Source organism: Blennius ocellaris (assembly GCF_963422515.1).
Source record: "Blennius ocellaris genome assembly, chromosome: 14".
Classification (NCBI taxonomy): Eukaryota; Metazoa; Chordata; class Actinopteri; order Blenniiformes; family Blenniidae; genus Blennius; species Blennius ocellaris.
The window spans coordinates 6,074,574-6,089,868 of NC_137663.1; the positions used below are offsets into that span (position 1 = coordinate 6,074,574).

At 46.4% G+C, this 15,295-nt stretch overlaps 1 protein-coding gene across 1 annotated transcript; it reads right to left on the reverse strand.

Annotated features, from left to right (window-relative positions):
- Window positions 1-348: 348 nt before the first annotated feature.
- Window positions 349-11,120, reverse strand: ncbp3 (nuclear cap binding subunit 3). The gene is made up of 13 exons (XM_080509298.1): window positions 10,919-11,120; window positions 10,179-10,244; window positions 9,875-9,980; window positions 9,661-9,786; window positions 9,415-9,531; window positions 9,186-9,325; window positions 9,003-9,111; window positions 4,058-4,157; window positions 3,831-3,940; window positions 3,430-3,757; window positions 3,120-3,271; window positions 2,873-3,046; window positions 349-1,865 (listed from the first exon to the last, which is right to left on the reverse strand). The coding sequence occupies exons 1-13, from the start codon at window positions 11,093-11,095 to the stop codon at window positions 1,447-1,449; spliced, it is 2,124 nt and encodes a 707-aa protein (XP_080365424.1). The 5' UTR covers window positions 11,096-11,120; the 3' UTR covers window positions 349-1,446.
- Window positions 11,121-15,295: the final 4,175 nt, after the last annotated feature.

Genomic DNA, 15,295 nt, shown 5'->3' on the forward strand with positions numbered 1-15,295 from the left:
GCCGATTCCTCCTGTGGCCCCCAGCGGGGGCTTTGAGAACCTCTGAACTACACCAACAAGTCATGTCTCCTGATCAGTCTGCATCTCTGCGCAGTTGTTTCACGTCTGTTTGTTGGTTCCTTGCTGTCACTCTGTGAATCTAAAGTTGTGCGGTACATTTTGTGCGTTATTAAAAATCTTTTGTCTCCTGGTTGCTTATTTAGTGTCTTCTTGAGGGACCTTAAAGGGTACAAGTCACATTGGAACTTATGACAAACTTAATGATAACGAACACGTCGTGTAAACAAACAAGTTTGTCGTTTGTACCCATAAATGTACCATCAGAATCATTCACAATCATGTGCGATATCCATAATTCAGCATTTTATTCTCCACGTGTACTCTGGTGCTAGGACAACAGTTGCTGTGGACCCAGAAAGTTGGATTACAAAACAGAAGACAGAAAGAAATCATGGAACCAGAAACACAGTTCATGTCCACAGACTGACATTGAACAATAACACACACACAAGCTCCTTAAAAAAAAAAAAGTGTCCCACTACCATCCGACAATCCTTGATTCCATGAGGTCTGTGCTTCACAAGGACCCAAACAATGCCTCAGATCCTCCGCAGGCCACGCGCCAGAAACGTTTGTTAACAAAACACTGAGTGAAGTGTGTGAAGTGAGAACCAGAACATCTTTATTCTTTTTCAGCATCTCTGAAGCTGCCCCACGTCTCTGTAGTCATTTCGTGCATCTCCAAAGTCGTTCCGTCTCTCCGTGAAGCCGTTCCACGTCTCTCTGAAGACGCTGTGTCTCCCTTTGTAATCATTTCCTCTATGAAGTTATGCCAAGTCTTGGTATTCGTTCGGCCTGTCTGGGAAGTCTTTTCGCAGGTCTCCGTTCTTTTGTTTCTTTGGGGCTGTTTTCTGTGTTCTTATCGATGTTCGGGGTCAGAAACCCTATAAGGCTGCTGATCATGGACGCACAAAACGGCAAAGATGAGTGCCTTCTACGTCCCCAGTGAGCGGTTTGAGGCGGAGTACACGCAGTTCGGATGACCGGCAGGGGAATGTGGACGAACACGACGGCAGCGAGACGCGACGGTGTGAGCGGTTCCACTGAGCGCTGTAGGGATGGATCCAGAGAGGACGAGGCCCCGGACACAAAAATGAGGACTGTGGAGAAAAAAAAAAAAAAAAAAAAAAAAAAAAATCGCTGAAATGAACCGCTGAAACACCGTGACGTCTTTACGAAGTTCTGCAAGTAAATTGAGCCTGAAAATAAAATCATTAGGTCCAAAACGGGCCGTGTAACAGTCCGTTCGGAGGCCCCGGGGCCCCGTCGGCCACAACTCTGGATGGGAGACCCACAGTATGCACTCGGTGCTGCATCAGCCCGGCCTGAGGCTGGGAGGAGTTTCCTCTTCCTCCTCCTCCTCCTCCTCCTCCTCCTCAGGGCGTCTCAGGCGTCTGACTCGTCGCTGCTGTCGCGGCTGATCTCAATCTGCAGCGATGGCAGGTTGTCCAGCCGGCTCTTCTTCATCTTGTGAGACATGCGCTCCTGCTTCTGTTTGATCATGGCGCCCCACATCTTCTGGAGTGTCGTGTCGTCCTCCTCCTCCACCTCCTCCGCCTCCTCCTCCGCCTTCTGCTCCCCGGCAGCAGCCCCTTTGTCTCGCCTCTTTCCGCCCTTGCTGCCGTCGTTTCTGCCCGACGACACTGCGGCTGCGGCGGCGGCAGCGGCGGCGGCGGCGGAGGATGAGGAGGAAGAGGAGGAAGAGGAGAACAGCCCCGCTGAGCGGCCACTTGCTCTGTGTTCGTGACGCCTGGTGCCGACATCGTCGTCTTCTCCCCCAGAGCCCAGACGGCTCCACAGCCCGCCTGCGGACCAGAAGGAGAGGAAGGAGTTCAAAACCAGTGCACCTAAACATGGAGTAAAGTTACTGACGCCCAACAGAACACAGGCAACTAAGATGATCTCCCAAAATGCAAGTAAGTCTGCACTTCTGTGACGTTGGAGGAGGTTGAACAGAGCAGCAGCAAGTTTAGCTGAGCAGAGCAGCAGGAGGACTTCAAAGGGAGATCATTTCATCCTTTCTAAAGCTCCTTGTCTTTAAGTTACTCCACTGGAATCCACACAAGAGTGAAGAATGTAGGAGCCAGTTTTAGTTGTCGATGTACATCTCTAATACGTTGTCAAGACCTTTCTGAAGGAAATTCCTCATTACACTCAAACAAACTCGTATTTTCAGCATTTATATTTCCCTAAACATCCACCGGTTTTGTTTTTTTTTTTAACTTTTTTGTGGATTGCCGAGGCATTGAGTCACAAGATCCCGTTTGTATGCTCGATCCCACGAGGAAACGAAAATCGCTCAGTTTCACATTTCAAACTATTCACGTGACTTAAAAACTATTTCTTTGAGAAAGTCGGGGGTTTTTTTTCTGGCTGAATTTGTCAAATGTGGATATTTTCACTTAGGGCTGCCGTGACGCCATCTTTGATATCCCAGAAACCCTTGTGGCAGGATTCCGAAGGTCTCGTCAGTTAGTGAAACATACACCAAGTGTGATAAGCTAGAAATGAGTGGTGATGGTTTTGTTTTCTTGTATTGGTTTAGTCTCTGTGCAGGAGTGAGACCTTTTACGGGAAGAAGATTTTAAAGATATTTTTTCTGGTAGAGTAACTTCAAGTATGTCCATATTCTGTCGTAAGATTTCAACAATAAGCAACAACAAAAAAGCACTTAGTTCTTCTTCACGTTCAGCACGCGTGGAAGATTTCCTGATGAAGTTGTTGTGGTCATAGGATAAATACAGAGATAACATACATAAAGAATGGAGTGATCCCAGAGAGGCGTTGAGCCCAGCTCTGATCCAAACTGTACCCGTCTTTCGGTCTTTGGATGAGGGGCCCCTGCTGTCCTGACTGGCCACACCTAGTCTGCGGTGCACGTCTCTGACTGGCTCTCTTGACGGAGGCGTGCTCTTCGGGGAGACGGGGGAGGGCGACCGCCGCCTGTCTGGGGAGTAGCGTCTCTTCCCAAGCCTCTGCCGGACGTCTGTGGACGGCACCGGAGAGTCAGAGGAGGAGTGGAGCCTTTGGACGAGGCACCTCGAACCCCCGCCGCTCACCTGTCTTACCACCACTGGCCACCGGGGGGGACGGTCTCTGTTGAGAGGGCACGCCCTGCCTCTTCTCCTCCAGCAGCTGCCTCACGTCGGTCACCTTGGCGGGCGACGGCGGTTTGGTGTGACTCTGGGATCCCGACACTCCGATCCTGTTCCTGGTGGACGGCGCGGAGAGGAAACCTTTAATAAACACACCTCAGGACAGACGAGGACAGCTGAAGGCTGACCGGCATGCGAGAGAACAAAGAACTAACAGGACAGGCAAGAACAGGTGAGGGTGAATTTGGGAAAAGGACAGGCGAGCGTCTCTGACCGGATGGTGTTGAGGTGCGTGTCCAGCTCGTCCGCGTACATCGTCATCTTCTTGCTCTTCTTGGGCGACGGCGTGGAGATCATCTTCAGCTCCAGGTCGTAGTCCATCTCGTCCGACTCGGACCAGGGAGACGGGGAGCGGTCGGCTCGACTGCGAAGCCCCGCCCCCGCAGAGCGCGAGCCGCTACTCCGCTCCGCCCTGTCCCCCTGGTCTTTGTACTCCACCACACGGTCGTCAGAATCCATGTCCTCGTCGCCACTGGCGTCTTCGTCGTCGTCCTCCTCCTCCTCCTCCTTGATGGGCTCCTCGGGCAGGTTCACGAGGTCGGCTGAGGAGGAAGAAGCAGGTGGAGTAAAGCTCGTGCTTCGTCTCTCGGGGCGTCTCGGTGCGAGAGCGTTTACCTGAGTGTCGGTGTGTGTACGGCGGCGTGTGTCCCATGCTGTCTCCAATCAGAGGCTTCTTGCTCTTCAGGACATCTCGTTGGATCCGCCGGGTGTGAAAACGCCTCTTCCTGAAAAATGGAAAACACCACGTAGATCATTTCCGAGTCGCCGTGGCAACCCTGAACCCAGAAACCTCTGCGTGGCAGCGGGTACTCTGGAGACGAGCTGCACCGTCCGGGTCTCACCAGGAGTTGCTGAGGATCCCCTTCATGCCGCCGTAGTTCGGGTTTCCATACTTCATGTAGTATCGGCTACGACGGGCGGCGCCCAGCTCCTTTTTGTCGTCTGCAGACACAACGTCAACATTTACCACAGCTCCATGTGAACGTGTCAGGAGTTCAGGCTGATGAGCAAAAACCTTCCATGAGTGACATTGTAGTTCGTTCGGTTCACACAAACTCTTTCTGCTCAGCTCCAAACACCACCAACTGAAAGGGCCTCAAGTTCTCTATGGCGACCGAGTGTGACGACACGAGGGACATCCCGTTTCCATTGACGACAGAACCCAGTGACATAAGTAGAGTCATGTTTCAGTCACTCCCCGAACCTGCAGGTCTTCATGTGGAGATTTATTTTCTTGGTTGTTATGGAGGGCCTGAATCGTCCTTCTACGAACGTTTGCGGACATGATTCACTCATTCTACTAGTTGTTGATTCATGAATGAATTCAGATTTTTAGTGTCATGCACACGTTTGCCCAGCCCACATGGGCTTATATGACACTAGTGATCATATAAGCCCTATATATATCAACTATATTTTTGGGAGGGCCACATTTTCAGAAAGCTAAGGACCCGGCGGCCGGACAATTCTATTATTCCTGATCTCAACCTGACACAATGCTCTGCCACATGCAAAAGTGTTTTATTGTGGTAAATGGCAAAAAAGTACAAATCACTGACTTTATACACATCATACTGTTTTTGTTTTGGAACAAAGGCTGTTACAGCCCCATAAACACACATTTGAAACATCTGAAAGATTATGTATGTCTTTCTGTATAATTTTGTAAATTCTGACATCTCTACTTGTAGTACAAATCCCTTTCTTTCAAGCAATCCACAGAAGAGATCAAACAGATGATCAGAATTGAAAGATTAGCTGAACTTGCCAATGGATTTCATGTCACACAGTCGCTGAACATTTTGAGCATCTGACAACAAAAGCTGTTTATCTAACACTTAATACCACAGCTTTTTATTTTGTTTTTTGTTTCGTTCTGTTTTTCTCTTTTCCTTTTATTTCTCTTTGTTTTATGTCCTTTTGTTTTTGCTTTTGTTATAATTGTTATGATTATTTTGGTTTTTGCTCTGTTGTTGCTCAGGCTGGTTTCATCTCACGGCAGTTGGAAAATATTTAGATCACTGTGATTACTGTATTATTAAAAAGAAAAAAAAATGTATGTAGCACTAACAAGGGTATTGTAAGTATCTCCCCACCAAGTCTTTCTCTATCTCTCCTCTCCTCTCCTCTCCTCTCCTCTCCTCTCCTCTCCTCTCCTCTCCTCTCCTCTCCTCTCCTCTCCTCTCCTCTCCTCTCCTCTCCTCTCCTCTCCTCTCCTCTCCTCTCCTCTCCTCTCCTCTCCTCTCCTCTCCTCTCCTCTCCTCTCCTCTCCTCTCCTCTCCTCTCCTCTCCTCTCCTCTCCTCTCCTCTCCTCTCCTCTCCTCTATCCTTTCACCCCAACCGGTCCACAGAATGCCGCCACCTCTGACTCTGGTTTCTACAAAGTTTCTCCTGTTGGGGGAGTTTTTCTTTCCACAGTCACAAACACACCTGCTGCTCATGTGGATATGTTGGGCTTTTCTATTTTCTCTATAAAAGCAAATTGGAATGACTGTAATGTATTTAAAAATGTCTTTCTTTTTTTTAATAAAAAAATTTAAAAAAAGTAAACAGAACTGATCTGCGGGCCGCCAGTTGAATAGGCCTGCATTAGAGTTAACATTTCATCAAGAGTCAACAGTCTGGATACAAAGCTTTCAGTCTCACTGTCCAAGCTTTTCCCACATATCTTGCCAAGCAAAACATTTAATATCTAAATAACCAACTCGGTGCATCACCTTCTGCCAACCAAACAACATCAACATTATTAACCAGTTCTCTTCAGTGACCCCTTGCTAACAACCCACCTCTGGGGGCAGCACACCTGCTCTGAGCTGAGCACACGTAGGGCTCTTCCACCAAGAAGAACCAGGTTCTAGTTCAGGGCCGGTTCTTAAATGAGCATCGCCAAAGCACCGGTTGTTTTCCCCATTGTCAACGGAGCCAAGTGAGAGCCACGTCACTGCGTCACTCCAAAACGTGATACGTCACTGATCTCACCGATCAGCACCGACAGCGCAACCAGGAGACAGACTGTACTCATGGTTTGGTCCAGGAGACAGAACCTCAGATTCAGACCAAAGAGACAGAAAACATTGCCCGTCTTGTTTTAGTCCGGAATGAGAAAAATCGTGAATGAGCTCGGGGCTTATGTTTCACCATTTGGGCTTTACATAGTGACTTTATGCTCCTTTCACTTTATTTCTGGATCAAATGCTTCAACATCATGGAGGCGTAGAATGATAGAATGCAGCTCTACAGCCGTTTATAATGGAAACCTACGTAAACTAAGCACGTGGAGATTAATCGGTACCTAGATACAAACGTGCGCGATACGAGTGTACCGATCCCGTCACTGTGCATCGGTGCAATTTACAGGTGAAACAGAGATACATCGGTCACTTTGTGCCTGCATTGGTAAAATCCATGATTGTGTCGAGTTTTTCACGTTGTACTTAATTCTATCCTGGGTTTCCGAGGCGCATTGAATGCACCGTCATCCGGGACCCACATTTCTCCCACAAGCCAGTCTCACGGCACGGCGGTCCGCCAGAGCAGCATAAAGCAGGTAGAGGAGGTCTTTGACCACCGGAACACTTCAAATCAGGCGTTGGAAGTACTTTGGCTTTCACAAGACAGACGGTCAACTTGACAAGATGCAGGCGGTTTGTAAACAATGCTACGCTGCTAAACCTGAACTCGTGTTCAGCCCAGCAGGTGATATTGACAATATCACTAAATTATTGTGACAGCAGTCTGCTTCATCATCAACATGTGGACTAACTGGTCCCCCCCCCCAAAAAAATACACCTTTCAAGGGTGTATTTTATTTTTATTAATTTACTTTTTACATTGAATATGACTGGGTCAGTCTGTTTACAGCAGCTGCGACTGACAAATAATAGTTTGCATTTTGTTGTTGTATAAACAGTCGTGAAAGACCTACCGTAATTGTGAAAGGTTATTACTATTTGTATTATTTATATTAGTTTAGTATCGGTCTGGCAGACAGGAATATGGACAATGCACTATAGAAAGTGTCACTTTTAGTTACTCATTGACAGTGATTGTTGTTGTTGTCGCAAACTAGTTCCAAACGTGAGGAACCGATTCCTGTTCCTTAGGATGAATCTGGTTCCAAATCCCTACGCTGTGAAAAGGCCTGTTTTTTGGGTCATGCTTTTTAAGACGACAAAAAGAAGAAGCATAAAGCGAAGCAAACTGTGAACTTTTGGTTAAATTTTGCTGCTTATGAAGATTGGAATAAAGAATATATCCTCTGCCTCGAGTACCACACCGAACTGCAGTGTCTTGTTTTCTATTTCCATTTTTGGCATCATGTTGAATCGTATCGTACCAAATCGCATTGTACAGAATAAAATGCCATCAAAATCTATATGAAATCGTATCAAATCGGGAACAGGGGTGTGTCGTATTGGATCGTATCGCCAGAGGATTCAGTGAATCGCTAACGTATCGTACCGCTGGTAGTGTGTCGAGATTGGTATTGCGTCGTTGTCAGTGAGGGAGATTCACATGCCTCGCATAAAGATACGCTGATTAAAGTTCTCTTTAATACGAAGCCATTAAAAGGCTCATTTCATGGCTAAAAACAAGCTTTCATTAGCAGTAATATGTGGTTTATTTTATAGTTACTGATGAACCAAAAGTGTGGCTTCATTCTAAAGAGGCTCTGTGGGTCAGAAAATAGTGGAGCGTCTCGTAGCAGAGCGCCCCCTGCTGCCTCATGGGAGTGAAGTCAGTTACAATGATGTTACCATGAAAAGCGTGAAAAAAAAAAAAAACGACAATGGAAAAAAACTGCTTCTAAATTCTATATCTGACGCAGTTGACAGCGGAGAGCAGGAGCGCGGCGGCACTCTCAAGAGCCACGGCTCCGATCGCACATTAAATTATCTCGTTCCCTTGTTTAATTCACTTCAGAGACTGACTTATTATCTCGTTCCCAACAGTTCTTTTTTCCCCTCTATAACCACTCAGGGGGCTCGTGTTCGCTGTACATTTCAGAAAGCCGGTTCAAAGAAAAAGAAAGATTAAGAATGGGTGTTAAATCCGGCCCTGGCTCCGAACTAGAACCTGGTTCTTTCTGGTGGAAAAGCCCCCCAACAGAGACCGCTGTCCTCTTTTTAAATTACACTTAACATAAAGCTCTGCGGGGAAAAAAAACAACCATTAAACTGAATGGAACTTCTCCAATTAGGTTTATTTAACTGTTGCGGCTTCCACTGCTCTTTTTAATTATCATATGATATCTGCCCGTTTGTTATTTGACACCGTAAATTATTCAAAAGCAATGACCGTAAATACATCTTTGTAAATATTTGAAGGCCCACATGAGACCAAGGGCATTTATGAGCTTTATCCCAGTGAAAAGCCTTTCCTGGTGAGACTATCCTCAGTTGTTGACGATTGCGCTTTTATGATGTTATAGGAACACGTGTCAAAAAGGCTGTGAATCTCTGGTTTCAGTTTTCCTCCACCGTCCTTGACCAGGAATGCTGACTGAACTACCCACAATGCAAAGCTCACCAGACCACAGGAGCCTTTTTAGCTCAAGCGCTTGAGTCCGTGAGGCCGTTTGTGTCTGTGATGGTTGTTTTCACGCTACATTCATACTGCGCTGGAACTGAGGGAGAGAACGGACACAGAATGGTGTGTGTGTGTGTGTGTGTGTGTGTGTGTGTGTGTGTGTGTGTGTGTGTGTGTGTGTGTGTGTGTGTGTGTGTGTGTGTGTGTGTGTGTGTGTGTGTGTGTGTGTGTGTGTGTGTGTGTGTGTGTGTGTCTAACCTTGTGTAGCAAGGCGCAGCATAAGCTTGTTTCCTTTAAACGGCCTGATGGCCGGACGCAGCTCGTTCCTCAGCAGCGACTCCCTCTCTGCTCTCGACAGGTCGTCCACCTGTGGATGAGGTCATCGATGAGGAACACACGGCGACACCCGATTGGCCCACGTCGAGACGGACGCCGCTCTACCTGAGCGTCCCCCGCCTTCGTCTTGTCCGCCTCTCCGTCGCCGTCCTTCACCTCGATCTCCTCGCCGCCCTTCTTCACCTCATCCTCATCCACCTCGCCCTCCTCCTCCTCTTCATCACCCGACCCTTCACTCTGATGGCCTGCCGCAGTCACAGCACGGACACTTTACCCATAATGCAATTTTCTTTGGGGGGGGGCCCGGGTGGTTTGAGCGGCGTGCGGAACCGACCTGTGCTCGGCTGGTCGCTCCTCTCCGTCTCCGTGGCGACGGCCTCCGGGTCAGGCATCCGGCTGGAGTTGATGAGCGCTCGAATGGATGTGTCGTCATCCAGCCAAACCACGTTACCTGGGAGAGACGGCGGGGAGGGCGTGTCCACACCGCGTGTTAACAACACACACGCACCAGGCAAAGCTGAACCAAAGTGTGGTTTTTCCCCGTGTGTGTGTGTGTGTGTGTGTGTGTGTGTGATCTCACAGGACGCGTCGTCGATCCATTCGATGTGTGCTGGCGGATACTCTTTGAAATACCCAAAGACGTCCTGAGTGCTCATGTCGTCCACGCCGCTCACGTGAATGGCCTCCATGCGCAGATTGGGGATGGCTGAGGAGGGGGCGGGGGGTGGGGGGGTGGGGGGGGTCAGTCACTGCGGTCAGATGCAACAGGAAGTGAAGACAAAACGCACTCCCACCTTTCTTCATGCCGTCTTTGTCCAGGAACACGTTCCTCTGGGTGACGCTCTGCTCGCTGTGGAAATGAAAACGCTGCGCACGCTTCTCCTTCCTCTCGATCGCCTCCTGACACACACACACACACACACACAGTTACAGTTACAGGCTCTCCACTGTCTGTGTGTGGACACGATATGTTCGGGTACCAGTCTACAATCTTTGTGCCCGTGTTATACGCATTTTGATGAGAGCACGTGCGCAAAGTGAAGTGTGCACGAAGAATGGCGTGGGTCAGTTCCACAATCACAAACTGACCGGTCGTACCTTGGAGTTGACGTCGATCCCGGTGATGAAGGCTCCGGCCTTGTTCTCATAGCGCCGGCTCGTGTCCTGTTAGAGGTTGAGGGGAGACCATTCAGCAACAGTTCCAGCAGCCTTCACTGGCCACATGTCATGGCACAAGTAACATCTGTTCATCAAGTACCATGTTTAGGAGCTAGAAAACATTGTCGGACATATTTGCATCTTTTCATTAGTAGATACAAATGAAATGTTTTTGACATATCAGATTTAACTTGCTTCAATAGGTGCAGAAACCAACAGTGCAAGAGCAGGTAAATGTCCTGCTGAAGGACACATTCACATGAGGAGCAACAGGAGAGCAAGCTGTGAAAGGTCCAATAACATGTAATGTAAGTGATCAAAAACAGGCCGATGTGTTGAGTAAATGAATCTGTATCAAGCCATCGTTAAGAATCTGCTGTTGTTTACGCTCCGACTCTTGTTTCTATGTTAAAACGTTGAATTTTGAGTTTTCTGAAAGGAGTCTGGTGAGGCGGTCAAACAGCAGGAAGAAACAGCAACAAGTGGGTTAATTAATTAAAAACTAACGACAGCACGAAGCCAGTTTCATCTAGTTTGAACTAGTCCTCGTTAAGCAGCGAACCGCTGGGGCTCGAAGGGAGCGGGAGTTCAGGTGAACTGCGGCCAGCCGCGGCGACTGGGTCGGCCGCCCGCAGCCGACGCCAGTCCCCGGTCTGGCGGGGCCTAGCCCGGGCACTCACCGGCAGGAGCTCCTTCAGGGAGCGGTTCACCGACACGTCCTCCGCCTGCAGCTCGCCCTCCTCCACCTCCATCGGCTCGGCGCCGCGGGCATCCTGGTCCGACTCGGAGTCCGAGTCCGAGCGCTCCGAGCCGCTGTCCGATTTCACCGAGACCTGCAAGCTGCGCACTGCCGCCATGGTGCTCGACGAGCTGCGGACAACGGCTGCGTCTGTAACCCGGCAATGGAACGTCTTCATCCGGCGTGACAGCAGCGGGCCGGGGAGCCAGCGGCCCGGGAAACACCGCCCCTAGTGGTGGTAGCTCGGAATAGGTCCGATAAAAGGGAAATAAAAACGAAAAAGCGCAAACAAAATTCAAGTGACGTTGAAATTATTAACACAAATAAAATAGCAATTAAAAACGGATAATGTAAAACGAAATAAAATTTACAATCAAGCACAATATCCAATAGAAAACGAGAAAATTCCCACAGCCCCGTTGTACTCCTCTGGACTCAGCTGATCTCCGCTGATCTCTATTGAACTCAGCTGAACTCCCCTGATCTTCTCCGATCTCTGCTGGAATCAGCTGATCCCCTCTTATCTCTGCTGAACTCAGCTGATCTCCGGTGATCTCTATTGAACTCAGCTGATCTCCGCTGATCTTCTCTGATCTCCGCTGATCTCTATTGAACTCAGCTGAACTCCCCTGATCTTCTCCGATCTCCGCTGAAATCAGCTGATCCCCTCTTATCTCTGCTGAACTCAGCTGATCTCCTCTGATCTCGGCTGAACTCAGCTGATCTCCGCTGATCTCCTCTGATCTCCGCTGAAATCAGCCGATCTCTGATCTCGGCTGAACTCAGCTGATTTCCTCTTATCTCAGCCATCTCTGCTGATCTCCTTTAAAATCAACTGATCTCTAATCTCTGCTGAACTCAGCTAATCTCCTCTGATCTCAGCTGATCTCCAGTCCTTCCACTTTTTGCATGGGACATTTTTTGTGTGCAGATTTTGCCATTTTGTTGGGAAATGGTGAGCCGAATGGTTGGCAAACCTCGGAGCAACTTATTACTCAACATTCCACACATTTCTAGGAGCTACTTCTGTCCAGGTTCCCAACTGTGCCGGACAAGTATGCGACAAAAAGACGGCACAAAATTAGTAAGAAAAAAAACAAACTGCTGCCCAGGATGGTAAATGTTGTGCCTTGCCACTAAGGCCGGCACAAGAAGGATTAGGTAACACGAAACACTGAAATGAGACTAAAGATTTTTTTTTAAATGTAATCAAATTAAATGAATTAAAATGACATCAAAATGAAATAATAAAATTAACATAATGAAAAATATTTTTAAGTGAAATAAAACATAATAAAATCAGTTAAGTTAAAACAAATTGAAAGTTACAGTCAAGCATAATTTGTAAATTGAACATGATGAAATTCAATAACATGTTCAAATCAGATATGAAGATTTTTTTAAATGAAAATTAATTAGAAAGAGTAAAAAAAAACAATAAAATATAATTTTTAATGAAATTCTAAAATGGGAACAAATAAAATAACGAACTGAAATACTAAATATCACATGAAATCGAACAATATAAAATAGAAAAATCCTAAATATATAATTCAATTTGTTTTATTTAAATTAGATTACAGTCAAAAAGTGTGTGTAATAGTAAAGGAATGCCTCATATATGCCCCCCACCCGCCAACACACACAAATGTTTTATTTTTTATTTTCATTTAAACTAAACAATAATATCCTTGTAGTTTTTGTTAAATTCACCGTCTGAGCTGCGAGACTCCGGCCAAGACGAAAAAGAAGCAAGAAATAAAACAAGTGTGATGGAGAGAAAATAAAAACCGAATTCAGTCTTGTTGGAATATTTTTTTTCTCTTCAGTTGAATTGTGTTTTTTGCCCTTTTTTTCTGCCAAAAACCCCCAGAAATGAAGGAAGAAAAAGTGAAGCAGATGACAGGAAATGGTGATTTTTTATATTTTTTTTTTATTGAAGGTTGAGCATTTCTTTAAACAAACAACTGACAGAGGAATCAAAGCGTGGAGAGGAGACTGTCCTCAGTGAGTGTGAAGAGAAGGACGAGGAGGAGACGCTATAATCTCTCCTCCCACAACAATAATTGTTATAAACACATGAAATAATTTATTTGATAGTGGAGAAAATATCAAGAGGCCAGAATGTTGAGCTGAGCTGTTCGGTTTGAGATTGTGTCATAAATGTTCAATTTAGGCCCCGTTTACACAACAGCAGTCCTCGGAGACACTGAAAACGCAACAACAGCCCCAACTAGTGGTCTGGCACGCTAACTACACCGTTTTCAGGGTTTCTGCTGTTTCCATGGACATTGTTTACAATATTGCTGAGTAAACACTCTACATTTCTGAGATGGAAAATGCGTTTTTCACTTGAAACATTGTCGTATAAACAGGACCTCAGTTACTTTGAAATAAAAGCTGCAACCCTCTTTGGGAAATGTAAAATTAAGTCTGTGAGCATATTAAAGTTTGAGACTGCAGACTCACCGGACATGAGGAGACTTTGTGTTCGACCAAAATGTCCCTCCTGTCTCCTCGTCTACCGACTTCTCCTGAACCTCAGAAGTGTTTGTGTAGCAGCCATGATAAGAACTGTCTGAATTCTCAATAAGCAAAGGAAAGGAGGCTCCTTGCTTCCTTTAGAGCCTCCTTTAGCCTAGGAAACACTGATGCTTCCTTTAGAGCCTCCTTTAGCCTAGGAAACACTGATGCTTCCTTTAGAGCCTCCTTTAGCCTAGGAAACACTGATGCTTCCTTTATCAAAGGAGATCAGCTCATGCTGCCCCACAATTCCTTGCGGTGACAACATTTAAAGGGCCGGCTCATCAGAGTGTTCAGGGAAAGTCAGGATGTCAGAAAAAGGAGCAGATCATGTAAGTTACCAAGTAAAAATCTGTATTTAACAACTTTAAATCATCTAAAACCCAAATGTGTTTTTAAAAGTCCATTTTTAGAAACTTGTATTTCTTTCCCCGCCACAGCAGACGTCACTAACTTGTGCTGCCGTCGCACTATTATGACGTCACTAAGTGAAAGTGTCCGACTGTCACACTAACATGATCACCTTTCCTTAACTCCTTTAGGAAGCCTCCTAACACCTTTCCTTAACTCTTTTAGGAAGCCACCTAACACCTTTCACTAACTCCTTTAGGAAGCCTCCTAACACCTTTCCTTAACTCCTTTAGGAAACCTCCTAATGCCTTTCACTAATTCCTTTAGGAAGCCTCCTAACACCTTTCCTTAACTCCTTTAGGAAGCCTCCTAACACTTTCCCTTAACTCCTTTAGGAAGCATCCTAACACTTTTCCTTAACTCCTTTAGGAAGCCTCCTAACACCTTTCCTTAACTCTTTTAGGAAGCCACCTAACACCTTTCCTTAACTCCTTTAGGAAGCCTCCTAACACTTTTCCTTAACTCTTTTGGGAAGCCTCCTAACACTTTTCCTTAACTCCTTTTGCAAGCCTCCTAACACCTTTCCTTAACTCCTTTAGGAAGCCTCCTAACACTTTTCCTTAACTCCTTTAGGAAGCCTCCTAACACCTTTCCTTAACTCCTTTAGGAAGCCTCCTAGCACCTTTCCTTAACTCCTTTAGGAAGCCTCCTAACACTTTTCCTTAACTCTTTTGGGAAGCCTCCTAACACCTTTCCTTAATTCCTTTTGCAAGCCTCCTAACACTTTTCCTTAACTCCTTTAGGAAGCCTCCTAACACCTTTCACTAACCCCTTTAGGAAGCCTCCTAACACCTTCCACTAACTCCTTTAGGAAGCCTCCTAACACCTTTCCTTAACTACTTTAGGAAGCCTCCTAACACATTTCCTTAACTACTTTAGGAAGCCTCCTAACACCTTTCCTTAACTCCTTTAGGAAGCCTCCTAACACCTTTCCTTAACCCTGTGACATCATCCAGGGTTTCATTTAAAGTCCATAGATAACGGAGATAGGAGGAACATTTCGGACGAACCTTTGTCTAACTAGTGTCGCCTCTTGGTATTTTCTTTACCATTAACCAGGAAATAAAACAACTCAGCATCTCCACGTCATCCACCCAATGTGTGCTGTGATGGCGCCACCTGGAGGTCAGACTGAACACACAGGACCTATTAAATTGGGACAATACTTCATGTCTTCAGTGATTCAGTGGTAACAGACTTTTAGAAACATTTATTTTAACTTTAGCAGGAATGTACAAACCTTGAACTGTACAATACATTGACCAGTTGGAGAAACACAACTTCATTTTCATCACAGTTGACGGTGAACCAGAAATCACATTTATTATTACAGGATTGGAAAACTGCAGCTGTGAGCCTGGTCACACTAACCTCGATGTTTTCC

Excerpts from the sequence above, each read along its gene's own strand:
- ncbp3 (XM_080509298.1), bottom strand. The coding sequence starts at position 11,095 with ATGGCGGCAGTGCGCAGCTTGCAGGTCTCGGTGAAATCGGACAGCGGC. Across the intron at positions 9,787-9,874 it reads CAAAGACGGCATGAAGAAAG|CCATCCCCAATCTGCGCATG; the intron begins GTGGGAGTGCGT and ends CCCCCTCCTCAG. Across the intron at positions 9,112-9,185 it reads CGAAGGCGGGGGACGCTCAG|GTGGACGACCTGTCGAGAGC; the intron begins GTAGAGCGGCGT and ends CCTCATCCACAG.